Source organism: Nelumbo lutea, chromosome 6 (genome assembly GCF_056320005.1).
Source record: "Nelumbo lutea isolate HS-2025 chromosome 6, American lotus-T2T, whole genome shotgun sequence".
In the NCBI taxonomy this organism is placed as follows: Eukaryota; Viridiplantae; Streptophyta; class Magnoliopsida; order Proteales; family Nelumbonaceae; genus Nelumbo; species Nelumbo lutea.
In genome coordinates this window covers 3,723,073-3,750,758 of record NC_142689.1, presented here as the reverse complement: position 1 = coordinate 3,750,758, position 27,686 = coordinate 3,723,073, and the positions used below count along the sequence as shown (strand labels likewise).

The following is a 27,686-nucleotide window of genomic DNA, read 5'->3' as shown; positions in this document are numbered from 1 at the left end:
TTCCCATAAATCTATTTGGTTTAGACAGGAATGAGATGAGAATTAAAATCAACGGGAATGGGATTTCATTCCCAAGGGAGGGGCAGGGAATGGCCATTCCCTCAAATGGAGGAATGCCATTCCAGCAGGAATAGGAATGGGGTTCCGATTCCGCTCAATCAAACAATTGGGAATCAGAATAGCCCTTTCCAGACCCCTATTCCTGCAAACCAAACAGACCCTAAGCTTGGTTAAATTAACCAAAAGCCCAAAACAGAAAGGAAAAATGGCAGAAAACATGTATCGGGCAAGCTAACATATCTACTAACAGTTCAGTAACTCACACCAAAGAACCTCACCCTCCTTGGAAGGAAGTCCACCTTTGACCTTGAGTATAGCATATTGCTAGTTAACGGCAACAAGGCACTAAAGAACCCCTTTAAACGAGGAGCATTTTCATGTACCCATTAGTTTAGCATGTAAAATAAATGAATTTGTTCAGCAGGCAGTCACCAATATTCAATGCTACGACTACAGAGTGACAACTATGTTACACAATAGTCGTCATGGATTTTCTCCCGAAGGCCTCTTACATCGGTCAAATATCTACGTAAATACCCAAAGTATATCTCTCTAGAAATCATTGATTCTATATTCTCCGGTAGTCTTTCAAAGAGAGGAATATCCTTGGCCAAATCAAGCATTAAAGCTGAGCTTTCTGACTATTGATTACCGCGGAACTCCAAGTCGTCGATCTTCACGATCAGTCAGTGAACGGAAAGGAAATCGTGCAAACTGGATCCTCAAGTCAGGGGAATCTGGTTTCTTGTCATCAAACTTATAACCTGCGGGAGGTCCCAAATTTCAGTCCAAGTCAATGTTTGGGCACCAATAAAACCACACTAGATTAAGCACAATATAAATATGGAACTATTTTCATAAGAAATAAGCTAAAAGCTAGATCAGAGATTATTAAAAATGCTTGACAAACCTTGAAGAGCTTCAAGAGCAGTTAGAGCACATTTTGAATCATCAAACTCAACAAAGCACAAGACCATTGCCTTATCCCCACTCTGCAGTTTAAGAGATTCACAATGAACTGAATAAAGAAATAAAAGAGAGAGAGAGAGAGAGAGAGAGAAAGAGAGAGAGAGATGCAACAAAACAGCAAAAGAATTAATTCATATTAATAATGTTACATTTTGCAAATAAATACCAATTCAAGAATACAAGTTTTGAAGCCCTATCACTAAAGCCAGGTTTTCAAGAGAAATGGCAAAGTTATATATAATAAATATAAGTTATGCTAATAACAGAAACTTTGTTGCTTACACAATAAAAAACAGAAACTTTGTTGTAGAAAAATTGTTATATATATATATATAAGATCTCTTATAACTGCATTGAGCGAAATGGATGATCAACCCTAGTTAATGTTAACTGCAGAGTCCTGTAAAAATAACTGTCCTTAATTGTATCATTAATAAAAAAATTACCTAAATTCTAGCAGTTGTCTCTGTGAGAAAAGATTGTGCTTTGGTAATTTAAACTTTCATATTTGCAGGCCAAGCATTTGAACATATTTCTTATTGTCACAAGTCACAATAAAGATTTCAAACAACCTAGGTGGCACTCATGCCTACACATTCTGGCTTGCTGAGTCAAACACCAACGTATGTCAGGTTCTGATTTCTGTGTACAAATCCATGCAACACTGCTCTACAGTGAAAGGCAATCAGAAAACAACCCCCTGGCTCTACAGATAGCCACCATACAGAATAAAGCCACTCAAAGCTAGAAACAGATGTGTTTTGACCCCTTCAATCAGGTTAAAAAGTGACGAACCTCATCATCATCATTCATGCCTTATCCCAACTATATGGGATCGGCTACATGATTCCTGTTTTGCCAACCCATTCTATTTAAAGCCATATCCACTGTAAGTGACAAACCTAAGAAACCCAACATTTTCACCACTCATCCTACATCAGTCACCACCTCTCCAGGGGAAAAGATTACCCGAGTAGTGAAAGGCAATCAGAAAACAATTCCCCAGCTCTATAAGTAGCCACCATACAAAATAAAGCCCCTCATGGCTAGAAATAGATGTGTTTTGACCACTTCAATCAGGGAAGAAAGTGACAAACCTAAGAAACCCAATATTTTCACCACTCATCCTACATCAATCACCGACTCTTCAGGGGGAAAAGATTGCTCTTAAGTTTACACCAACTGCCCTGGCACTTTTGGCTTGTGGTATTTGCACAAGCCTATAAAACTCCTTTCCTATTTTTCTTTCAGAGATGATTTTCTTCAATTATCAAAGGGAAAAAAGAAAATATAAACCGCCTACTTTGCATAAGTTAGGATGTTGAAGAGACTTATTTGATACAGTGAAGGTTGACAAAAATTTTATGCACTTTCTTGATCATTAAACCCCACCATTCTCTCCAAAGCTGAAGACCTTTTTTTATAACAAGAGAAAAAAGGAAACTTTATGAAATAAAAAGGAACAATGACAAGCACTTCTCAGCTGAGAAGTGAGAACTAACTCAAACCAATCAAAACAAAGCAATTATACACATTTTCTTTTGATCAATAACCAACCATTTTCTTAATAAAATAAAGCAATTGCTTTTTTTGTGATAATAAGTATATACATCACAAAAGGTAATCAAATGACATCGTTACAATTATACCCCCCCCCCATCTCAAAAGATAATCAAATGTCTGACCCAAAAGAAGCCCTTGACATATCTTTAAATTCGACATGAACATATAACAGTCCATCTCCAATCTTCTAGTATCCTACTCTTATCCTCAAAGTTGAAGATTATGTATGTAGCCTCACAGTTGCTGAAAATCTCATACCATGTACAGATCTTGGCTTTCTAAATTGCAAGCTTTGTATTTTAGTTCTACAACTGCAATGAACCACAAAGAAACTTTTTATTCAATTTGACCGTGTCATAAATCTCCTCAAATAAAGAGACAAATAAGTAATATCACTATTCAAAATGATTTCTGGCTTTATTTCCAAATAACCCATCACTTTCGCATTCTTTTCTTTTACAATTTCTTCAATAATGAGTATTTCCTCATAATCGTCCTGCTAGAATATCGTGCAAAGACCAAGGTTCAAAGTATCGGAAACGCTATGCGTATTGGAAAGGCAAATTTAAGAAACGTATCAGGATATGCCTTGGATACACATGGATACGGACGAAAAATTAAGATACGCATGGAAACACATGGAAATGCTATGAATACTCTAATAAATCATAAATAAACATCAATATCACTAAATATAAGACGTAATTGAGCTATTTATGCATAAAAATAACACATTTTAGTGAGTTTTATGAAAAAACGTATTATAATCAATAAACGGGAAGTTGGGAATAGAAACATACTGTTAGCGTAGGGGTATTTCTGTCTTTATACCTTGATTGATGTTGCTGATCTGTAATCTTGTGTTGAAACATGTGCACTTAACTTAAGTAAGGCCACATAGGTCTTTTCAATTATGTTTTAATAATAATATAAATACTTACAGGCCAACTGGGAGAAGTCATGTTGACTCTTTCAGTTCGAACCAGAATTCTCTCTTCTCTCTTTCTCTCTTTCTCTCTTTCTCTATCACTCATTCTTCTTCTACATAATTGAACTCAGTCAGGCCGAACTCTAAGGTAGACCTGAATTCTAACATGGTATCAGAGCTAGGTTAAATCTGCCTAGATTTCTGCTTGCCTAGGGTTCATTCTCTGCGCACCCTATCTAGGGTTTTCCTCTTTTTTTCTGTGTTCGATTGGAGATAAGGGAAAGGGCTGAAAAGGAGTGATCGCCCTCTTCACTTGGGGGTCTCTATGCCTCCAATCAGGTCGTATGTGGTCGGTTGCTGTGATTTCTGAGATCGCCCTCTCCTAGTAGAGGAAGAATAGAGGGCCGAACTGTGTGTGGCTGTTGTGTGTGAAGCGGCTATTGTGTGTGGACTGCTCTCCTGCTCGCATGGGTGTTACTTCAGCGATAAGGTAAGAGATTTCAGTTCTTGATATCAGTTATGGATTAAATAAGAGGTGTGTTTCAGATCATTTGCTAGTGTTTCGACCAGTAAGTGCTAGGGTTTATGCTGGTTTCTTTGTGCATGTTGAAGGAAGAGATACGATCATATAGTGGTGAGATTTCAGGTAGTTGTGTGAGCAGGGTGTGTGGTGTAAAGAGTACACATTCCAGCAACAATTAGTGCTGCAATTAGTGTGACAGGTGTGACCTAGTGGTGTGTAGTGTGCAGATCTCAATGATAATAGAATTCAGCAAGTGTGCAGAATTGGTGATAACATAATGGGAGACAGTAATGATTATAAACCTAGTGTGATGGTGCCTACAACCTACCTGAATGTTCAGATGACCTTCATTAAGTTAAATGGAGAGAATTATGTGCCTTGGGCTAAATCCGTTGAAGTCTTTCTAAAGGCAAAGAAGAAGGTAAAACATATCAGAGAGGAGAAACCCTCCTCTGACTCTCATGAGTATGAAGATTGGGAGCAAGAGGACGCTCAGATCATCACATGGTTGTGGAACAGTATGAAACCCAGGATTAGTGTGAACTTCATGTTCCTTGATACTGCCAAAGACGTGTGGAACCATGCGAAAAAATTGTATTCGGGGCAGGACAATACAACCAGAGTTTATCAGCTTTATCAAGAGTACTTTAATCTGCAACAGGGCAATCATAGTCTTGAGAAGTACTATGCCAACATGAGGAACATACGTAATGAGTTGAATGTCTATCATCCTCTCACTTCTGATGTCAAGATTCATCAACAACAGAGAGAGCAGCTTGATGTGACTAGATTTTTTGTGGGACTAAAGTCTGAATATGAACCAGTATGGGCTCAAATATTAGGGGGATCAGCTCTTCTGTCCCTAGAAGAGGTATTTGCTCAACTTCGGAGGATTTCTATCGGATCTACTAAGAACTCTAATATCTCAGATAGATCTGCCTTTGTTGCATCGAGAGGCCGTGGTGGTAGAAGTGGAGCTCGGGGAGCTCAGTCTGGCCGTGGTGTTGGTAGTGGTTCTGCATATGGCCGAAGTGGCATTGGTGGGTCTACTTATAATCGTGGTGGTGGTCGTACTGGGAGCAGAGATTCAGGGAGAGCTCGTGGTAGAGGACGTAGCTCAAGCCCGAGGAAGTGCACTCATTGTGGTATGGATGGACATACCATCAACTATTGTTATGGTTTACATGGTCCTCCCTCAACCTGGGCCAATCATGCCGCGATCGGTGACTCGAGTTCCAGCTTTAAACAGGAGAATCATTCATCTGACCAGTTGCCTCCTACATCCACAGATAGTCCCATGAAGGAAATGGTGAGTGTTCCCCGTGATGAATATGAGAGGTTTATCCAATCACAGCAGAACACGGCGACTTTTGCTCACTCAGGTATGGCTTGTCTGGCATCTACACCCAATCCCTGGATCATTGACTCTAGAGCCTCCGATCACATGACTGGAACTCCAGGTGTGTTTTCCTCCTTATCTCATTGCTCAACATCACAATCTGTCACCCTTACTAATGGTTCCACATCCTCAATTTGTGGTGTTGGTAATGTTGACCTAGATCCTGTATCCCTCTCATCAGTTCTGTATGTTCCTAAATTGCCTTTTAACCTTATGTCTGTTAGTAAGCTGACCAAACCACTTAACTGCTCCATTACCTTTTATCCTTCTGTGTGTCTTTCAGGATCTCAAGACGAGGATGAAGATTGGTGGAGGGCATGAAGCAGGTGGACTGTATTATCTTGATGGTGGTGGTGGTAGAACTTCAACAGCTCTCCAGTCATCTCTTTCTCCTCTCCAGTGGCACTGCTGATTTGGTCATCCGTCGCTCAAAGTCTTGAAGTCCTTGGTTTCGTCCTTGAGCCAGCTTTCTGTTTTGGATTGTGAGTCGTGTCAGTTTGGGAAACACCATCGTGTTCCCTTTAGTTCTAGGGTTGATAACTGTGTGTCGAGTCCTTTTTCTTTAGTTCATTCAGATGTTTGGGGTCCTTATAAAGTAATGTCATATAATGGATACAGATATTTTGTCATTTTTGTGGATGATTTTTCAATGATGACGTGGCTCTATTTAATGAAAGAAAGAAGTGAATTGTTTACCATTTTCCAAAAATTTTATGCTGAAATTCGTAACCAATTTGGTACCCACATCAAAGTTTTTTCGTTCTGATAATGGCCGCGAATATTTATCCTCATCATTTCAGGAATACTTGAACCAACACGGCATTATACATCAAACCTCATGTACCTACACCCTACAACAAAACGGGGTGGTGAGAGAAAGAATCGCCATCTCCTTGAAACAGCAAGATCCCTAATGCATCACATGCATGTTCCCAAACCTTTTTGAAGTGATGCAATGCTTATCTCTTGTTTTCTGATTAATTGGATGCCCACGTTCATCCTTGATGGTCAGTCTCTGTTTCAGGTCTTGTTTCCCTCTTTGTCTCCATTCCCTCTTACGCCGAGAGTTTTTGGGTGTGTTTGTTTTGTCCATAATCTGGGTCATGGGAACGACAAGTTTGATGCCCGTTCTCTCAAGTACATCTTCCTTGGCTATTCTCGGACCCAGAAAGGGTATAGGTGTTACCATCCTGGTTCTCGACGATCCTTTGTGTGTGTTGATGTTAGTTTCTTTGAGTCGACTCCGTTCTTTTTGGGGTCTGGTGATGCTTCTTCCTCCTCATCACCTCCTCCCATTCCACTTCCCGTTGTCGATCCTCAGTTTGTTCCAGTTGTGACCAAATCCTTGCCTCCGGTGCCACCACCTGTTGAGCGCCCACCTATCCGTCATGTGTATACACATCGCCCACGTGCACCGGCTACTACTCCTCCGGCTACATCTCCGTCGACGGATTCGGCACCAGAACCCCACTTGGCATCTGAGATTGATCTACCCATTGCTTTGCGGAAAGGTAAACGTACTTGCACCCTTCATCCCATTTCTAATTATGTTTCTCTTACTCACCTTTCCGCTTCCCATCGCCAGTTTGTTACCTTGTTATCATCAGTTATTGTTCCTAAAGATGTCTAGGAAGCCCTTGCCTCTCCAGCCCTTCATCATAATCATACTTGGGACCTCGCTGCTCTTCCTCCTGGGAAGCAAGCTGTTGGTTGTAAGTGGGTTTATACGGTTAAGTATCTGCCTGATGGTAGTGTTGAATGCCTGAAAGCGCGATTAATTGCAAAAGGGTACTCCCAAACCTATGGCATTGACTACACAGAGACCTCACCGGTTGCTAAGATAGGGTCAGTTCGTGTTGTGATCTCTCTTGCAGCCATGTATGAGTGGCCACTATATCAGCTTGCTATCAAGAATGCCTTTTTGCATGGTGACTTACTCGAGGAGGTCTACATGGAGCAACCTCCAGGGTTTGTTGCTCAGGGGGAGGATGGTAAGGTGTGCAGACTAAGGGAGGCTATATATGGACTTAAACAGTCTCCTCGAGCATGGTTTGGTAGGTTCAGTGAGATGGTAATGAAGTTTGGCATGAAACAGTGCAAGGTTGACCATTTTGTATTTAGTCATGACTCTCCGGGAGGAAAAATACTATTGGTGGTGTATGTATATGATATTGTTATTATTGAGAATAAAAACATTGGTATTGATAGGCTGAAGACTTATCTGCAGGATCACTTTCAGACAAAGGATTTGGGTAAACTGAAATACTTATTGGGGATAGAGGTAGTGAGATCCAAGTATGGGATTAACCTGTGCCAGAGGAAGTATGTGTTTGATTTGCTGGAAGAAACAGGCTTGTTGGGTGCCAAACTAGCTGAAACACCCATGGACACAAATACCAAGCTAAGCAGTGATATGGGTGAAGTGTTTGAAGACCCTGGCAGATACCAACGACTTGTGGGCAAACTGAACTACCTAACCATTACCAGACCAGACATCTCATTTGCAGTTAATGTGGTAAGCCAGTTCATGCAAAACCTTTGACTCCTCATTGGAATGCGGTTCTGAGAATTGTGAAGTATCTGAAAGGGGCCCCGGGTCGCGGTCTGATATACAAGAGTGGGGGAAAAACTTGAAATAGAAGGGTATTCTGATGTTGATTGGGCCGGTTCTATGTCTGATAGGCGGTCTACTACATGTTATTGCACGTTTCTAGGAGGTAACCTGGTGACATGGAAAAGTAAGATGCAGACAGTTGTGGCAAGAAGCAGTGCAGAGGCAGAATATAGGGCTATGGCGCATACCGCTTGTGAATTAGTGTGGCTAAGGAACCTTCTACAGGAAGTAGGGTACAACATTAACACTCTAATGAAGCTCTATTGTGATAATCAGGTTGCAGTTCATATCTCCTCTAATCCAGTGTTTCATGAAAGAACCAAGCACATTGAGGTTAACTGTCACTTTGTGAGGGAGAAGGTGTTGAATGGAGTGTTAGCGTAGGGGTATTTCTGTCTTTATACCTTGATTGATGTTGTTGATTTGTAATGTTGTGTTGAAACATGTGCTCTTAACTTAAGTAAGGACACAGGTCTTTTCAGTTATGTTTTAATAATAATATAAATACTTACAGGCCGACTGGGAGAAGTCATGTTGACTCTTTCAGTTCGAACCAGAATTCTCTCTTCTCTCTTTCTCTCTTTCTCTCTTTCTCTATCACTCTTTCTTCTTCTACATAACTGAACTCAGTCAGGCCGAACTCTAAGGCAGACCTGAATTCTAACACATACTATCTAATTATGGACATACAAGTAATTATTTTGCATGTTTTATTCTAATTTTCTAAAAGCTAAATAATTATTTATTTTTATTCAAATAACTATTTTGCATGTTTTATTCTAACAATTAAATTAAAATTATGAAAAGTAAATATGTACCAAAAAATTGAATAGATTTATGGACATAATAGATGAAATAATTATTTTGCATATTTTATTCTAAAAATTAAAAAATAAATAAATATCAATGTTTTATAACACAGAGGCATTCCACTACCTAGAGGCGTGAAGCATAGTTCAGAATGCAAGAGGTGTAAGCTTCCTTAAGAGGAGGAAGGAGGAAGGAGGAAGGGGGGATTTCATTTTTTTTCTTTATCTTTAATAAAAAACTTTTATATTAAGAAAAATAAATATGCACAGTAGTTGTTATAAAAAAAAAGGTCTGGGGGAGGGGGCAAACCACTTTCTTTCCCCTTATCTTTTCTAACATTGGCTGAAAATGGTAAAAGAAATTTGAAAAAACATATTTAGTTTCATTCCTTTTTTCACAACCTTGAAAAACTTGTTGAATCTTGCAAATTTATGGATGTTTTGGCAAATTTTTACAAGATTTGAGTCTTTAAAAAGGTTAAAAAGCTTTTTAAAGGGTTTTGGAAAGAAAGAGGGCTTCTAAAATGGGTTTAGAAACCCTCTTTCGAAGGGAGTTTTATTTGCGTTTCCGCCATAGTAAATCGTATTGTATCAGCCGATACGCTACCGCACTAATACTCAACGATACGGGTACGATACGGGCACGATACGGCCTCGATATGACGAATAGATACGGCACATTCAATTTGGTACGATGTACCGTGCCGAAAACTTGCTGGAACAATATGAATCAGCCGATACATGACGAAATTTTGAACCTTGGCAAAGACTATACTAATTTTACTAGGCTCACATTTGCACCACTTCCCCTGTCCATCCATCACTTTCCCAAGATAATTTGACAAAGGTCCATAGAGTTGTAATGCATAAAACATCATCATGAAATTAAACACGTATAGTCCTGGGCTCTCTGTCAATAACTTGAAGTTCACCATTATTTTGACTAATCATCAAAAATATATTCTTTTCACTAGAAGACTATTGCTGAATGTTTGTCCCAGATACCCAGAGCCTTGAGAAAGGTGGACCGAGAATATAGACGCTTCTTTACTAAGGTTTCTTCCTCTAGATTTACTAGCTTCAGCTAAGAAGTTGACATGTTTTAATGCAATGTTTTAAAACGCAGAGGTGTGACGTGAGGCGTTCCACTACCTAGAGGCATGAGGCATAGTTCATAACGCAAGAGGCGTAAGCCTACTTAAGAGGAGGGGGGATAAGGAGGAAGGAGGGAGAAGGGGAAGGAGGACCTCATTTTTCCTTATTTTTAATAAAAATCTTTTATATTTGGAAGAATGAAGATGCATATCACTAGAAAAGGGGGGGGGCTCACTTGGAGTCCTATTCATCCCTTTAAAACACTGTAACCTCCCACGCCTTTAAAACTCTATTTTAATGAAGCCTTATTCATCCCTTGTTATAGCTAAACAATCAGCCAATGCATTACCCAACCTCCTCACCCATTGTATTCTCACATTCATATTCCTTTTAACCATTTGAATTTCTTGATTTTTTATTGGAAACGGTCATTTGAATTTCTTGATTTCATTTCTATATCACCACATTTCAGTCTTCGGATCTTTCATCCACCCTACTACTAATTTAGTATCACCTTCAATCATTTCCACATACATCTCACTTGCAATCTAGGCTCCTTGCAAAGCAGCAAGAATTTCAGCTCCAGCTGAACCCCCTGCCCACACTGATCCCAAAACAAAACACAAATTTGTTTCTCTCTTAGAACCCCTCCTACTCCAAATAGACTTGGGTTATCTTGGTGCTCCCATCAAAGTTCAGCTTCCAATATCCTTCAGGAGGAGGGATCCATACCAAGTCTTCCTTTGGCTTTGTAGAGTAGCTTCTTGTCACCACCAACCAATTCCTCCATATATTATTGAAGGAGAATTGGTGAAATATATCCCATGTTCTAATCCAATGTATTGCTCTAATCAACACAAAATCTTTGATCTTTTGATTGCTTCTCTCCTCTTGAAAAATTTTGGCACTGCTTTCTTCCCATAAAGTCCAAATCACAGCTGCCCAGATACATCTCCACATGATCCTACCTCTCTTTTTAGGCCAAGCAAAAGTGGATGAGTTGAAGAGCATACTAACCTTCATAGGCAGATCCCACTTGCATCCAAACAAAGAGAAACACCAATCCCAAATGTCCAAAAAAAGAGCAACAAATTAGTAAGTGGTAAAAGCTTTCACCATGAGATTTGCATAAAAAGCATCAATTCTCTTTCCATAAAACATCTCCCAACAAAAGGCACTTTTTTTTTTGAGGGGGGGGTTAGGCCTACTCCAAATCTCCTTTGAAGGAAAATCCTATGGATTGGGAGACTGACAAAGGGACTTAAAAAAGGAGTCACAAGAAAACAAACCTTTAGGATAGGGAGCCCAAACCTGTCTATCATGTTTATCAGATTCCAAGTAAACTGTATCGAGGAGATGCAACAAGCCTTCCATTTAACCTAGCTCTTCATCCCTTAACCCTCTACAAAACCCAAAGTTGTAGTTTTCAAGGTTAACACATAAGTCTACACCATCCTTCTAACACATTTTTCTTGATGCTTTATCAGTTTATAGTACCATAAAAGGTGAATCTTCAACCTAGTAGCTATGCAGAAAAGGCTCCTTCCTCTAGGTTTAGCGGCTTCGGGTAAGAAGCTAGTGGAGCTAACAAATAACTTCTACAATATGCTCCTGTCTTCCTTAGTTTCTCTTGATGCTTCTTGTTCAGTCATTATTTTGCAATAACATCCCATTGAGGTCTGAGGGAAGGTCTCTTGCTAATTGTAGCCATGAGAAATAAATATTATTCTACTGAATGGAGATGAAAACATTAATTGGGCTTTTAGCAGCTCCATTCACAGAGAAGACTCCTACCAAGGAAGGGTGAGAGATTTATTTCCAGTAACATTTCTGCTTTAGTAATTAAAAGGGGAATGACCAACACTATATGATTGCATAATAGGCTTAGGAGAGTTACATGGAGATGGTAAAACACACAACAAAAGGGGGAAAGATAAATGAACCCCCTACCCGTGGATAAATTCAACTGGTAATACATGGATGAAAGCATTAAGCATGATATGCAAAAAGTTGCAACAAACCAGATATTCTTCAGTATTCTTAAGAAAAATATGGTTGTTGACTTTCACATTAAGTCATAGATTCTCCACATAAAAGCAGATTTTGAAATTTTTAAGAAATAACAGCACAACCTTTATATAAAGTAGCCAAGAAATAACTTTGCAATGTTACATATGAAAGAAAATCCACTTGGTTCACTTGCAGTATAATATATTCTATATAATTGTGATATTTTCTTTATTGTTTCTACTTATACAATCTAGTGACAAAGATAACCATCAAGTTAAATCATTTGAAACACTTAGAATACTAGTAAAGTAGGACTATTCGGTCAAATGGCATTTGCTATCACTAAAAATAGCTGTCCAAAAAAGACTGCATATTAGGTCACCTGACTTCATGCTAAATCCATTTAGATAGCCACTCTTAACTAGTCAATTTGTAAACCAATATCTTAATTCAATAGTTTGGTGATAAACAAAGAACAGGGTCAATAGATATGAGAATTATTGTAGTTTTCTCTGTCCAGTATAACTGCTTGTTTGTTTTAGGAGATTTTCATGCATATATAGCAGAAGAACAATCGAAAAGCAAAAAAAAATACATATATAGAACAAGCTGGAAATTTAATAGCATAATCTATCCCTACATTACAAAACAATTGAGTCAGCAAGGAAGTTATGGGAGGAAAAAATGAGTCGGGTAGTCAATACCACTTAACAGTTTTGACAAGATAAAAATTCAATAAACAAGCAAATAAATAGACATACACGTCTTGGCTCCTTGTGAACAACTCTAATTTCCTTAAAGCCAATGAAAGGACGAAAAAGATCTTCAAACAGAAGGTCAAGGAGTAAAATGTAATGAACAAAGCAGAACAAGTAGAAAGCAACAAAAAATGACAAAATAGAAGCCATAAAACTAAAAAAAGAATGAATAGGATACGAGCTACTTCTCTTCTAGTACAATCATTTGGAAGTCCATCAACAAAGAGAATATTTGATTCCTCTCCTTGCAGACCCTCAGATTTTCTCAAAGAATTGGGCCTTTCATTAAGTATGTCAGGAATACCAGGACTGATGCCTAGTGCAATATCCCGTCTTTGGCTAATCAATGCTGGATCTTCTAGAGGTGGCACTATGCTTGCTCCAGTTGAAAGCCCACCAAATCCTGGTGTGACACGACTGTTGGTGCCAGTCAGATGATCTAAACCATAAGACCCGGGTCGTGGTAAGATCTGGCATTAGCAAAAGTATATGTTTCCCATTAAAAGTGTACCAAAAAAAACATTAAGAATAAAGACACAAAAAGTCACAGCAATGTGTAATTTTTACATCATTCTGCAGGTACTCTGATGACGATCCTCGAAAATCATTGGAGTTCCACAAGCGATGAGATGCCAACGAAGAGGTGTCAGAAGACAAGTACCCAGGAAAGCAGGCTCTTGGAACACCCTCTGTCACAAATGGATAACCAACAAGAGGAAGTAAGCCCTATCATTAACTGATATGCATTTAAAAGAAAAAAGGATAATTAAACAAGAAAAAAATCTTTAGTAACATGAATGAAATCGGAATCATGTCAAACAATGACCATTGTGAGAAATAGTTGAGGGCAAGAAAGATGTGATGCCAACATCTAGAAGTAAAAGTTTTATGGATAATCGAATAATCAAGGCCCATTTGTAGCCATTATTGCCGAACTGTCAACCAAAGCATACCCTCGCAGACAGTAAGTCTTTAAGTTAAACACATTCAAGATACAGGGAGGGTCTTTCTTTATTATGTATGGCCCATTACTCTCTAACCAGAAGCTTTGCTAGGTCATCTTTTCGTAGAAGATGATGACTACTGAGCTCAACCCTTCTAATATTAACAAAATGTCTTCATCACATACGCAAAAAAAAAGAGGTCAAATTGCCATTTATAGGGCCATGAGCAATTGAAAATCGAGAATTTACATTTTCACGTAAGTCATTAGTAGTTACCAATGATTGTGCAGAAATAGCCAATACACTGCCAATTGTAGGATAGTCTAATTAGATGGAAATATGTAGAATACCTCTTCCTTCTTGAGTTTCAGTTATTTATAAGGCCGTATTTGAGTGAGTGAACTTTCGCGATAGAAAAGAAAACTAAATATAAACTTCAAAAAACTGATTAAAAACAGCAACCAACTAGGAGAAAATTCAGTGCTTCTCAAATGATTGTGTATTCGGTTTAGATGTTGCATAGCTCTTCTGCTTGATTAAAACGTTGGCACCCTTATTGAACCCGACATGGAGTATGAATCAGGTCAAATAAATAAGTAGAACGCACAAAAATATTCAACAGTAAACATTTCGACTTACTGTGTCGCGATTTTAGAGTAATTATGTTTGAACGAAGATGAAAAAAAAAAAAGATACAATATAGAACATACACAGATGCTTAAAATAAAAACTGAGCTCTGAGGAGGAAAAAAAGGAAACCTCTATCTGCAGCAGAGCCATATCTCCAGTAAGGATCGCCCATGTTTATCCCTTTCTTCTCAATAATGATTCTACTCTGTTCCCTTTTTCTTCCTCCTTCGGCAAACTGGTAGTGGAGACTTGGGAATTTGTTTGGATCAAAACCCGCTGTCACTGGTTACGGGAAGCGAGATAGGATCTTCTGCCAACAAAACACGTTTCGACCCTTTACGAAGAAGATCTCACACCGCACATCTTATACATGGCGAGTCTCACTTAATCACTTTTATAGTGGGTCCCAATTTTATGATGAGATGTGCGGTGGTAGATATTGTTGGTAGACAGTGACGGGCCCTAGTTTAGCCCACGAAGAATTAAGGAAAAGAGAGTTCAGAGCATATCAACAAAAAACGTTCTAACACCCTAACAATACCATCTGGCACTGTACATTTCGTGCATAGCAAGGTGGACTTAAGTGAGATATGTGGTGTAATATCAAGTTGGTTGAGTGTTGGAACCGTTTGTTGGCAGGAGATCCTAGTTCAGAAAAAAGAAGGGGAAATTTACTACACGTACTCTTTGGAATAGTGGCAATTCCCCTAAACTACCTCCTAAATTTTTAGATTCTGAAAAGGACCCCCTCATTAGAATTCCGTCAGTCTGTGTAACTGTTTAAATTTTTACAAATCTCCAAATTACCCTTTTTTTAATATTTTTTGCATTTTTCAATTTCCATTTATTACTAGCGACTCAGTTGATATTAATTGCACATTGTATGAGCGTTGTTCATAACAAGACCCAACCTGGTCTAATTCAACCTAAGTCAACCGGTTTTTCTTCACCAATGGTCAGTTTCGGGTTGCAAAAAATGGTAAACCGATGGTTTAGTTTGGTTTCAGTTTTCACAACCAAAACCAAACTGAATAGAACTGAGTTATATAACTACTTATTACTTATTAGTTATTACTTAACTAATTTGTCTCTATCCTACTTACAACCTAACTTAATTTTTAGTGTTATCTTTAGGAATACCATTAATGGCAAGCATCGTAAGGCAAGGAATCCCTAGTCCTACTCCCTACACCTTTACTCCTTTAGAAATATTAACTTGATAGATTCTTGCATTTCTTTTGAAAGGTTTAAAGGAAATATCTCTACTTTCTATTGTCTTTTACACCAAATAGGCAATGACAAATAGGTGTCCTTTTTTTCTAAGCTTGAAAGTCTTCTTCCAATTTCTAAATTTCATTATTCTTTCTTTAACTTTCTTTGACTCTTCTTTTCTTTGTATTGGCATTGATTTGAACTTCAATTACCAATTTTCTCCATATTGGGTTTTTAAGGCCAAGAGATACTTTGAATATCACAAAACTGACCCAAATCGATCAGGTCGGTTTTACTTAGTATAGGGTCGGTTTTGTTTCATCTTTAAGCAACACAACCAAGTCGAATCGATTGGAAAAACACCAGTAAACCAACCCAACCCACCCATGGACAGCCCTACATTGTATTGTTGCAATTCCATATTGATATATATATATATATATATATATATATATATATATATATATATATATATTCCATTTTATGGAATGAGTATTTTGGTAAATTAACTTTTTACCATAACTTATTCAATGGAGAGAGGGTCTTTGTCGCAAATTAAAATTAAAGGGTTAATTGCTACTACTCCTAAATTATAATGTAGTAATCTACACTTTATCCAAAAAGAAAAAGTAAATTATGAAAACCTCCCTCATATTTTTTTAATAGTTTTATAAACCTTTTTTCTACTTTCTATAATTAATTTCAAGGAAAATTGCAGATTATTATCTTCTATTTTGGGCCTAGTCTCACTTTAGTCCCCAAACTTTAAAACATGTCAATCCAGTACCTAAACTTTCAAGACATGCCAACTTAGTACCTACCGTTAACCTGCTATTTAAGTAGCATGTGAAAAGACAAATGCTCTTCGGGTGTCATCTAATTTGGGTCACAAAGCACTATTTTAGTGATGGGTTTTCATATTAATATATTTGGTTAAGTACTCTACAACCGAATGCAGAATTCTTAATGAATTCTGCCCGTAGGCCACTAGTAGCCCCCCTATAAGGCACATCCTGCCCGTAAATTTGGCATCAATTCACGATCAGGATTCACCCCCCTATACGGTGGGGTTACAAAATTCTGACATGGACTGATCAGTCATTCTCCCCATTGTATTTGGTTATGGCTTTATGTATTGCTTAATGCAACTATAAGATACGAATCATAAGACTCCTACTCAGTGATGATCACTTATAACTTAGCCCAAACCCAGCTAGACTTACAAAATTTTCAGGCTCAAACAACTATTTTCTTATAGGCTAGGTTTAGCTTGGATCTAAACCAACCCCACACATAATGTGGATAGTAAAATTGTAAACAAATTGGATTCAAATCTGCATTCACATTTGATTATTATGTCACATTTTTTTTATCATATTTGGATTTAATCTGCAACAAATATTTTTAAATTATACACGTAAAATGACCATAAAATGAAAAACAAATATTTTTAAATTATACATGTAAAATGCAGCTTGTTGTGCTTGGGCAGTTCATAGCCTACTCTAATCAAAAGTTCAAAATATCGATACAGGCCAATATGCCAGTAGGGGTGTATCAGCCTATATCGAGGCTCGCTTTTCCATTTTTAAGGTTTTTTTTCCTATCTGGTTCATTCAAAGAAATCGGTTTAAGGCCCGCTTACCCCGTGAACATGGTCTGACCCAAAACATCCATTATAAGGGCGTATCAAAAAGCCCCCGATATGACACTATCGGCTGATACATATCAAAACTTTGGACATTGTTCCACTCCACAATTGATGCTCAACCTCATGTTCGGTATTTCATTGGAAATTATAAAAGTACATTGTTATGGTTTGATCCTTGGCACGACAAAGGTATTCTAGGCGAAATCCCTGAAGTCGCCTAGTGTGGAATCATTCATACCTCAAGGATGGCTACAGAAAGTTGTATGATCCAGGATCACAGATGAAGCCCAATTGAGTCTCGGTTTCCCTTGCTTAAATCCTTTTGGGTTGAACTCTTTCCATCTCAATTTTAAAAAACCAGGAGGACATAGTTGCTTGGCTGCCGACTCCTCATGACTCCTTCATGGTGAAGTCAACATGGAATTGCCTTAGGCAGCGACAACAACCATGACTCCTTCATTGCTTGGTTAGCTAACTGTTGGGTTCTGTCTACTGAGAATCAGTTGAGTTCCCATGGAGTACGTGTTTGTGATCTCTCTTGTGTTTTTTGTCATCAAGACCAAGAATCCCACGATCATTTGTTGGTTTGTGTCCTTTTTCTTGTAGCGTTTGGAGGATTATTCTCCATAGGTGTGGTCTTTCATGGCTGGAAGTTCTATCTTGTGATTTCTTTTGGCATATTGCGGTAATTCAGGCGTTAAGGCCACTTTTTTTATTATATTTCCTTTGTTCGTGTAGTTTTGAGTCTAAAATAGAGTGGCCTTTTTTTTTGTAAAATTTGTGTATGGGTTTAAATGAAATAGTTTTGGTCCCTTCAGTCTTTCGTTTGGGAGCTTGATCTCGCTCGATGTAATATCCTTTTCTCATATAAACAAATACAGTTTTCCTTCTAACAAATATAATACATGCATGCTTGAAAAATGACGTGTCAAAACAAATAGTATTCTTTTTTTTTTAAATAAATGGCCCCGTTTGGTATCATTCAACAGAATGTTTCTCGTGTTCCATACATTCATCCAAAAGAGAAATGCGTTTGGAAGACATTTAAGATGAGAAATGGTTTGTTCCAAGACGGAAATGCTATTTCCAAAATTCATTCTTAAGAAATAAAGATTTTGGAGGGTGTGTGGTTCCTTTTACGTTTATCCAGTAAACGTGCCACATAGGTGCCCCATCAACAAAAACCTCATTATGTGCATTCATACATATCTTTTCTGTGCGTCTCTCCTATTTCGGGAAACTCCCCCAACGGGTAGATATTTTATTGATACCTTTTCTGATGTGCTGCCTAATGGCACCTATGTGTCATAGACACTTTCATTAATTGCTTTTTTAAGTTTTACAGCCACACAAATACAAAACGTTTACTCCATAAACATAAACAAAACCAAAAATATGCTTTGTCATTTCTTAAAAACACAACTTTGAGAACACATGCTTCTCATAGCGTATTTCTAATTTACGAGCACCTGGGAAGAATATTCACGTGAGAGGAGGGGTAGTGTGATAATTTTAATAGAAAAGAAAAAGACATTGGAAAATCGGGCATCAAGAGAGTTCAAATTTGTGCCCCACTGCCTCGCACCCCAAAAATGCCTCACCCAATGGGATGGACGTTAATTCATTTCGTTAGCTCCCAAAAGACCCAAAAATCTCATTTCCGCTTCTCTCTCGACTCAGTTCTTTGTCATTTCATTTTAGTGAGAACCAAACTTGGACTCTACACTTGCTCTCCAGCATCGGACAACCAAACTTACACGCCACGTTTCACCTCTTACACACATTACCAGACTCACTCCCACCACACTTTAGGTGGCGTTTGATAACACTTTTCAGAGGTCTGGTGTCTAAAAAACTTACTTTTCAAACACCAGACTTGTTTGGTGTTACGTCTGAAAACCGATCTAAAATTTGTTTCCAAATATGAAATTTTAAGTTTGTAACATGGCACTCAACGCGCTTAAATGCATTTCAGACCCAACACAAGTTGAAAATGCCCTTTTAAAAAATTTGAAATGGCACGAATTACCTCTGTTTAACCCCAAAACCTAATTCAATTGCATTTTCTCTCTTGAACGAACGAGAAGGAAGATTGTCGCCTGCATCTGATTTCTCTCACAAACTTGCGCGTCTGAAGATTGCTCCAGATTTCATGGCCGCAAACCTTTGCATCAAACAAACTGCATCTGACATTGCTTCTTGTCGTATTCTTAAACTTTTTGGGGTAGCACTACATGACCTGTAAAGCAGTTTGGATGCAGTGGAGGAAAGGGGAAACGAACACTGTGAATCGAGAAATCAAGCTTGTCATAGAGCTTCCTCCCGATGCAAAAGGCTTGAACTTTGTTGGCTTCCGCGAGCGGTGAGTCCAGGGGCGCACCGCCGTGGTGACCCATAAGGGCTTCGCTTTGTTAATCAATCACAATCATCGTCCCAGGGGTGCTCCATCGAAACCACTAATGAGCATGGTCTATGCTTTCTGACGTTTGATGCATCAAAGATGTGGAAAGTTTCAGGCGAGGGCGAGACGACGAGTTAGGGAACGATATAATTTTCATAATAAATTATATTTTGAATTGAATAACTTATTTTAATCAATTATTTAAATGAGTTCATAATCCAAAATGTTTCATAATCAATTATGTGGAACCTTCGTTGCCCAATTTCCAAACAAAAAAAGTTTCATAATCCAAAATAGAGGATGAGTTTGACAAGTAGAGCTTGGATCGTAGCTGTGAGCATTGGAGCAATTGAGGTTTTGAAGGATCAGGGTTTTTGTAGATGGAACTACGCTCTTAGATGTCTGCATCACCACACCAAGAACAATATGGGATCATTCTCTCAGGCCAAGAAGATCTCTTCTTCCATGGCCTCGGTGAGTAAGTAGTTGATGACAAATTAGCAGAAGACGAAGCATTCTGAAGAATCCCTTAGAAAAGTCATGTATTTGAGTTGTTGGTGTCCCAATTGAACTCACGTTTATGTACATATTTCTTTGTAAACTAAACTAAACTCTATTGGAGAATACGTGTGTTACAATTTCCTTCATTTTTTATCTCCTCCCACGGTCCATTCACTTTTTAAGACATGGTTCCGCATTTGTGACCAGAATTTAAGTTTTTTTAATAAATTATATTTTGAATTGAATAATTTATTTTAATCGATTATTTGAATTGAATAAATTGTTTTTAGTTTTTATAAGTTTTTTGTATTAATTATAAATTATTTTAATTTTTATTATTGTTGATTAATTTAATATTTTTATTATATATTAGTTATGTATTTAGTATTTAATCATCTGTTATTATTATTATTTATTAATTAATTACTGATTTTATTAATTATTTTCATCTTTATTTGGTTTTAATTATTTTAATATTATGTATTAGTTATTAATTGTTAATCATTAATGATTGACATTATTAACTATTAATTAGTAATTATTAGTGTTATTTATTTAATATTTTTGTTAGTTTTTAATTGTTTTGTTTAATTTTAATTTTTTAATTATTAATTTCATTAATTTTTACTAATAATTTGTATCCTTATTAGTGTTAATTATTTCATTTTTTATTAGTTATTAATTTTTGTTTGTGTTTTTTATTAAGTATTAATATTTTTTTCCTTAAATATTAGTTATTTTTATTAATCATTAATTATTAGTTATTAATTTTATTAATTATTGAATTTTTATTTATTATTCATTAATTAAATATTATTTTGAATTTGATAAATTATTTTATATGAAATAGTACAAATTCAGCTCAAAATTATCAAATTGCCTTTTTATAGGGGTAAAATAGTAAAATCAAAGAATTTCAGATGTTAAAGGTTTGGTCAAATACAAACAAGCTTGAGCATGAGCCCCTAAAAAATATAAAAGCATCTATGCCTCTTTTCGCATTTTAGGCATTTTTAATATCTTTTTAACATTTTAGACTTTAGATTTCAAATTTATTAAATGCCACCTTAGTCATTGTTTTACAACGCAAAAACCTTGTGCATGCAACTTACCGTCTGCACAACTTAGAAACTTCATCAACCTCTTAGGAGCTCTTTCGGTGCTACTTTGATATAAACCCGTAATTTGTTTTCGAGTTTCTTTGAACCCATTTTGCACGTTTTTGCTGTGAGTTACTAGTTATCATTTTGTCATATTTTATCATTTTCTTCAATAAGTTTTTGTATTTGCTTTTATATAGATCTAAAAGAAACCTTTGTGGAAAATTGTTGTGATTTTATCATTCAAGGTACATCCTATATATACAGGTAGGAGATTCAGTTTAAGTAGGAATCAATTTTCCAAATACATCCAGGAATACTAATTACATGCATGCAAGAAGGTTCCCAACAAAGGTTGCATAGAGATTCGGTATGAAGGTTACGTGGAGATTTGGTTTCCCAATACTCCCCCTCAAATTGGTGCATGTAGATTCCGAATGCCCAATTTGCCAAGGAAATATGTGAATTTCTCTTTTCCTAGAGCCTTCATCAGAATATCAGCTAACTGCTCTGTGGTTTGAACATGGCAAGTAACAATGTTCCCACGTCGTAGCTCATCGCGAACAAAATGACAGTCGACCTCAATATGCTTTGCCCGCTCGTGGAATACTGGATTCAAGGCTATGTGCAAAACTGTCTGATTGTCACAATGCAATCGCGTAGGTTCATCATGCGCCACCCCAAAGGACAAAAGAAGTTTCTCCATCCACTTCAGCTCACAGCTTGTCGTAGCCATCGAACGATATTTGGCTTCGGCAGAGGAGCACGACACAATATGTGCAAAGCTGTCTGATTGTCACAATGCAATCGCGTAGGTTCATCATGCGCCACCCCAAAGGACAAAAGAAGTTTCTCCATCCACTTCAGCTCACAGCTTGTCGTAGCCATCAAACGATATTTGGCTTCGGCAGAGGAGCACGACACAATATGTTGTTTTTTCATTTTTCAAGAAACCAGTGACTGTCCCAGCATAACAGAATAGCCAGTCAACGGGCTGCTTGCCCAATCAGAATCACAATAGGCATATAGACACGGATCGCTATCAGAACGGAACAATAGACCTTGTCCTGGATATCCTTTCATATAATGCACCACACGTAGAGCTGCATCCCAATGTTTTTGTCGTGGACTTTGCATGAACTAAGATAGGATATGAACACAATAACACAACTCAGGTCGTGTAATGGTCAAGTAGATCAACCGTCCCACTAATCGTCAATACCGATTCGGATTTTCCATAAGAGCGCCCTTTGCCAACGCAAGACATGGATGTTGGTTTGGCTCCCAAGAGTCCACATTCTGAGATGATGTTTAGGGCATACTTCCGTTGTGACAAAAATATTCCCTTAGGGCCATGATCTACTTCAATCCCTAGGAAATATTTAAGCGGGGCCAAGTCTTTCATATGGAAGCATCGATGGAGATACTTTTTGAATTTTACAATAGCAGCAATGTCATTTCCCCCAATAATTAGGTCATCAACATATATCAGCACGTGCAGACAAACATCGTGTTTGCAATAGGTGAACAAAGAGTAGTCGGGATCTGATTGGACAAACCCAAACTGTATCAGTGTCATTGTTAACTTCGAGAACCAACATCTGGGAGCTCGACGCAGTCCATAGAGAGATTTCTTCAGTTTGCACACTTTTGTTCAATCCTTAGACGTAAATCCCAGCGGCAACTGCATGTATACTTATTCAAATCCCCATGTAAGAAAGCATTATGTACATCCATCTTATGCAACTCCCAGTTCCTAGTGGTTGCCACGGCTAAGAAAGTTCGGACTATCGTCAGTTTGGCCACAACAGCAAAAGTCTCATTGTAATCTAATTTTTCAACATGTCTATTCCCGATGATAACTAGGCGTGCCTTATACCATTCAATCGTCCCATCTGAATTATATTTGATCTTATAGACCTATTTACTCCCTATGGCCTTTTTCCCAGGAGGTAGAGATTCCAATGTCCATGTACCATTATCCTAAAGCCTGGATTTCCTTCCTCATAGCTTCTCTCCATTTCTCACTTTTTACTGCCTCAGAAAAACTAGTAGGCTCGGCTCCTGCAGCTAAGAAAGCTTGATGTCTAGTAGATAAATTAGTACATGTCACATAATTTGCTATGGGATAGGGATTTGTACCTGAGGACTTTGATTCAGAGTTGGCTTGAGTGTGAATGGGGTATTTCATACATCGAGCAGTGTAGGTTACATAGGGCTTTAACAAAATAGACGGTGTGCGATGTCAATGTCCCCTGCCAAGTTGCTCTTTTGGTGCTGTTTGCGGTGCTGGATCCACATTAATTATGTCCTCACCGCCATTAGCTTCTATTTCTTGCACGTCCCCTCTATTGCCTTGCTCCTCCTCTCTTCTATTATTATTTTGAAAGATCTCCCTATCATTTGCACATATATCCTCTTCGTCAATCCCCTTGTCTTTATTTCCTTTGTGGCTGTGAACAACATCATCATCAACTATAGCCGCAATTGCCGGGCTAGGGTTGTCTGCAAGAGGTACTTATAAATCATTGGCATATGGAAATACATTTTCATGGAAAACTACATCGTAGGAGATGAAATATTCACCGCTCTCAACATCATATACGCGCCAACCTTTCTTCCCGTAGGGATAGCCTACAAAAACACATTTCCTACTCCTCGCTCCAAACTTATCCTTATCTTGAGGGCTCCAACAAGCATAGCAGAGACAACCAAACAATACCTCATACAAAGTCTTCCTGTCAAGTACGGAAGAATGTGTCATATTTATCAAGTATTCGACGGTCAAGATACTCTCCCCAAAAACGAATAGGCAAACCTGCTTGAAACCTTAGTGCTCTCGTAACATTCAAAATATGCCTATGTTTTCTCTCCACTCGACCATTTTGTTTGGGCGTTCCAATACAGGAAGTTTGATGCAAAATGCCATGAGTCTCAAAGTATGACTTCAGGCTTTTAAGCTCTGTTCCATTATCACTTTGAACAGTTTTGACTTGCATGCCAAATTGGCGTTCTACAATGGCACAAAAATTCTCAACAATATGTGTTACTTCACTTTTTTCAAGTAACAGGTAAACCCACACAGCACGAGAATAATCATCAACAATTGTTAGAAAGTAAACGGCACCATAAGAAGCAGGTACTTTATAAGCACCCCCATGTATCACAATGAATTAGAGAAAAACAATCACCAGCTTAATGTTTACTTTCAGGAAAAACTTCCCTAGTTTGTTTTGCTCTGTAACAAACATCACATGGCTTATCACTTTCAGGTCTACTATTTGATTTATCTACCTTAGGAAGAGAATATAATATATGTTTAGACGGATGCCCTAATTTGCGATGCCACAACTCCCATTCACTCATTCCACTTGTTCTATTGGCTCGGACTGGTGCTGCTCCTCTAAACTGATAGACCCCATCACACTGCTCACCCACTCCAATCAGAGTCCTCGAGGTTTGGTCTTGTATCACGCACATCTTGTAAGTAAAGGTGACAATACAATTTATCTCTTGCAATAATTTAGCTACAGAATAAGGGTGCAGTTCATTCTTGGTACGAAAAGCACATGATGCAGATAAATATTTCCACCCAAATGCAAAGTCCCTTCCTTTACTGCGGCAGTTTGCTTCCCATTAGGAAGTTCCACCGGACACGGTGTAATATTCCGAACTTCAATCAATAAATCAATTTCTCCAGTCATATGGTACGACGCCCCGTAATCAATTATCCAATCAATAGAATTTTTCTTACCGGAAAGTTTTTCACTAGATTTATGTGAATTTAGAATGTTGAGAAGGGTTGTCCATTGATCTCCACTCAGCCCCAAAAACCCATTGTGGTCATGATCATTTGTGGTTCCAACTTTTTGTCCTCCAGTCTCACTTCCCGCTGCTTGGGAAGCGTTGGCTCTTGCCTTGTTTCCTCTTCCTCACCCGATGCCCGAACCACTTTGCCCGTGGCCTGCTCCTTTCCCGGTTGAGTGTGGTCTATCTCCCCACCATTCTGGATATCCGTTCATCTGGAAACAATCATTTGCCTCATGTCCGGATTTTCCACAGTGTGTACATCTCACGCTTTTATCTTTTGTACGTGCAGCAACTACTTTTGCACCAACATGTACCGCAAAACCCACAACATCACTTTGTTCTTCTTTGCTCTTGGCTATGCTTTGATGCCTTTCCTCTTGAATGACCATTACATAGACACGGTTCAAATTCAACAACGGCTCTATGCTCAAAATATTCGAACGCATGGTGCCATAAGTTGCGTCATCAAGGCCCATCAATAACTGGTGTACCCTCTCTTCTTCTCGCTTCTTTTCTAGTATGATAGCAATTTTGCAATTGCAACCGCTACAGCGACACACGGGTACTGGATCATATTCTGCCAGCTCGTCCCACATGACCTTCAACTTCCCGTAGTAAGCCATCACTGTCTGTCCTTGTTGTTTACAAGCAGCCAAATCAGCTTTCAATTGATGGACTCAAGGTCCATTCCCGATAGAAAATCTTTGTCGCAAATCCTCCCACAAGTCTTTTACACTCTCCGTATATGATATAGTAGTTCGCAAGGTTGGTTCGATTGTATTGAAAATCCATGCAACCAGCATTGAATTCACCATCCACCAATCTTCGATATCGATCGAATCATCTATCGATTTACCCAACGTTCCGTCAACGAACCCGAGATTTCTCTTCGCTCTGAGGGCGTTTCTCATGGATCTCGCCCATTCCTCATAGTTCTCTCCTTTTAACTAAACAGGTGAGAGAATCATTCCGGGGTTGTCAGACGAATGCAAGTAGTACGGCGAGGGAACAACCGTGTCTTTCCCTACGCTTTTTCTACTGTCTTCACCTCCACCTGACATGATGGAGAAACCGGCGAGATGCCTTCAGATTCGCTGGTACGCACTGTTGTGCACTGTTCCGACCATTCGGTAAAGAAGAGAGGACCGAAACTGTAGAAAAATCTCGTATCTTTCCTTAAATACGAATCAGGGTTTCAAATCGACCTTCGACCTCCGGGCCTTATTTCTTTATAGGCAGGCTTCTGCTATCTCTGTAGAGAACCCTGAGGGATCCGCGTCGATGCCTCCCCGTGCGGTGAAGAAGGGATCGGCCACGCCTCCCCATCAAAGAGAACCCCGAGGGCGACTAAAGCAACGCCGAAGCCCCAAACTCAAGCGGAAGTAACAGAGGAGACAATGAAGATCGATGAGGTTTCGGTTTCTGTAGCTGAAACTGAAGAGGTGAAGGTGGAGCCGGTAGTTGAAAAAAAAACCAGAGATGACCGAAGAAGAATGAAACCGAAGAGCTTCGCCGATCACAGCCTTGGGAGGCTTCTCAATCTCCGTCTCTCTGGAGTCTGGGACAGAAGAACAATGGAACTATTCCAACTGGTAACTGCTCAAACTGGAATTCTGAAGTCTGAATTCGCAGTGAGGGATGAGGACGACGAAGAGTCTTCTTCTTCTTTCTGTTTTCGATGGAGGTGACGAGTCTGGATTCTGGTTTCTGGGAGCGCCGTAGTGACGACTGCAGAAGACGAAGTGTCGAACTAGAGATTGGAGTGCAAAGTCTGTATTCTGCCGGTGCCGAGCTGCGTCGCAACCACCATTGATTTCCAGGTCTTAGAACATAGACCTCTTGCTCCTGTTTCTCGCTCTGATACCATGAAAGAAACCTTTGTGGAAACTGTCGTGATTTTATCATTCAAGGTACATCCGATATATACAGGTAGAAGATTCAGTTTTAGTAGGAATCGATTTTCCAAATACATCCAGAAATACTAATTACATGCATGCAAGAAGGTTCCCAATGAAGGTTGCGTAGAGATTCAGTATGAAGGTTACGTGGAGATTTGGTTTACCAATAAGATCTATCGTGGGTTTTACAGTCCCGGGCGTTCTGCATTGAACTTCAAATAGGTTCCTATTTGATCTCCTTTCAAGCATCTTTCCTTCTATTATTTTCTTTTTTTTTCTGTTGTATAGTTTTCATACATATTTCTCGCTGCCGTGGTTCTCTCATTTCTTTCCTCAAAACCCTGTAAAGTGGTTTGATTGTTTTTCTGTAATGTTTTCTCCGATTGTTTCCCTCTTTGAATTTGGAAGATGGTTATTCATGGAGTCTTTTATCATGGTTTTAGTAAAATAACTCTCCATCCAATTACTTAAGGGCTCATCCTCTTTTGCGTTTTCGTTTGGTAGTATACTAATATTATATTTCACATATTTTGTTCACAGTTTTCTAAACATGATGCTTTAAATTCTATAAATGGAATGTCAAAGAGATTTCTGCAAGGTGGATGGAAACATGAATTCATGAATGGAGCTATCAATTTCTTCATGAAATTGTTGTTTAACACGATGAACGGAGAATTGATCCATAATAGTATTTTGAAGTTTAACATCTATCTTTAACCACTCGGACCAGGAAGGTTGGAGAAAATACAAAAAAAAGAAAAAAAATAAATATAGTACATAGAGGTATTGCAAGACGGTATGGTCGTCGGAA

At 38.4% G+C, this 27,686-nt stretch overlaps 3 protein-coding genes across 4 annotated transcripts; 1 reads left to right on the top strand and 2 right to left on the bottom strand.

The window, feature by feature from the left end:
- Window positions 1–406: 406 nt before the first annotated feature.
- On the bottom strand, window positions 407–14,672 carry LOC148846891 (RNA-binding protein 1-like). 2 transcript variants are annotated; one of them, XM_088950184.1, is made up of 6 exons: window positions 14,432–14,672; window positions 13,296–13,417; window positions 12,907–13,198; window positions 12,732–12,793; window positions 971–1,052; window positions 407–824 (listed from the first exon to the last, which is right to left on the bottom strand). In XM_088950184.1, the coding sequence occupies exons 1-6, from the start codon at window positions 14,472–14,474 to the stop codon at window positions 709–711; spliced, it is 717 nt and encodes a 238-aa protein (XP_088806310.1). In that variant the 5' UTR covers window positions 14,475–14,672; the 3' UTR covers window positions 407–708. The 2 variants fall into 2 exon arrangements, with proteins under 2 accessions (XP_088806310.1, XP_088806311.1); XM_088950185.1 differs by having other exon boundaries at window positions 971–1,078; window positions 14,432–14,661.
- Window positions 14,673–19,866: 5,194 nt separating this feature from the next.
- Window positions 19,867–20,136, top strand: LOC148846890 (uncharacterized). Its single transcript, XM_088948856.1, is given in 1 exon segment — window positions 19,867–20,136. A coding segment is annotated over 1 exon segment (270 nt).
- A 3,276-nt stretch (window positions 20,137–23,412) lies between these two features.
- Window positions 23,413–25,600, bottom strand: LOC148846889 (uncharacterized). Its single transcript, XM_088949454.1, has 4 exons — window positions 25,120–25,600; window positions 23,997–24,309; window positions 23,754–23,905; window positions 23,413–23,672 (listed from the first exon to the last, which is right to left on the bottom strand). Exons 1-4 carry the CDS (start codon window positions 25,598–25,600, stop codon window positions 23,413–23,415), a joined length of 1,206 nt encoding a protein of 401 aa, XP_088805580.1.
- Window positions 25,601–27,686: the final 2,086 nt, after the last annotated feature.

What these genes read in the sequence shown, in the direction of transcription:
- LOC148846889 (XM_088949454.1), bottom strand. Translation starts at nt 25,600, where the DNA reads ATGGCTTACTACGGGAAGTTGAAGGTCATGTGGGACGAGCTGGCAGAA. An exon ending in AATGTTACGAGAGCACTAAG is followed by an intron (nt 23,906 to 23,996) that starts GTTTCAAGCAGG and finishes CGTACTTGACAG; the next exon opens with GAAGACTTTGTATGAGGTAT. An exon ending in CGTATATGATGTTGAGAGCG is followed by an intron (nt 23,673 to 23,753) that starts GTGAATATTTCA and finishes TACCTCTTGCAG; the next exon opens with ACAACCCTAGCCCGGCAATT.
- LOC148846891 (XM_088950184.1), bottom strand. Translation starts at nt 14,474, where the DNA reads ATGGGCGATCCTTACTGGAGATATGGCTCTGCTGCAGATAGAG. An exon ending in TACTAGAAGAGAAGTAGCTC is followed by an intron (nt 12,794 to 12,906) that starts GTATCCTATTCA and finishes TTCTGTTTGAAG; the next exon opens with ATCTTTTTCGTCCTTTCATT. An exon ending in TTCACAAGGAGCCAAGACGT is followed by an intron (nt 1,053 to 12,731) that starts GTATGTCTATTT and finishes CTTAAACTGCAG; the next exon opens with AGTGGGGATAAGGCAATGGT.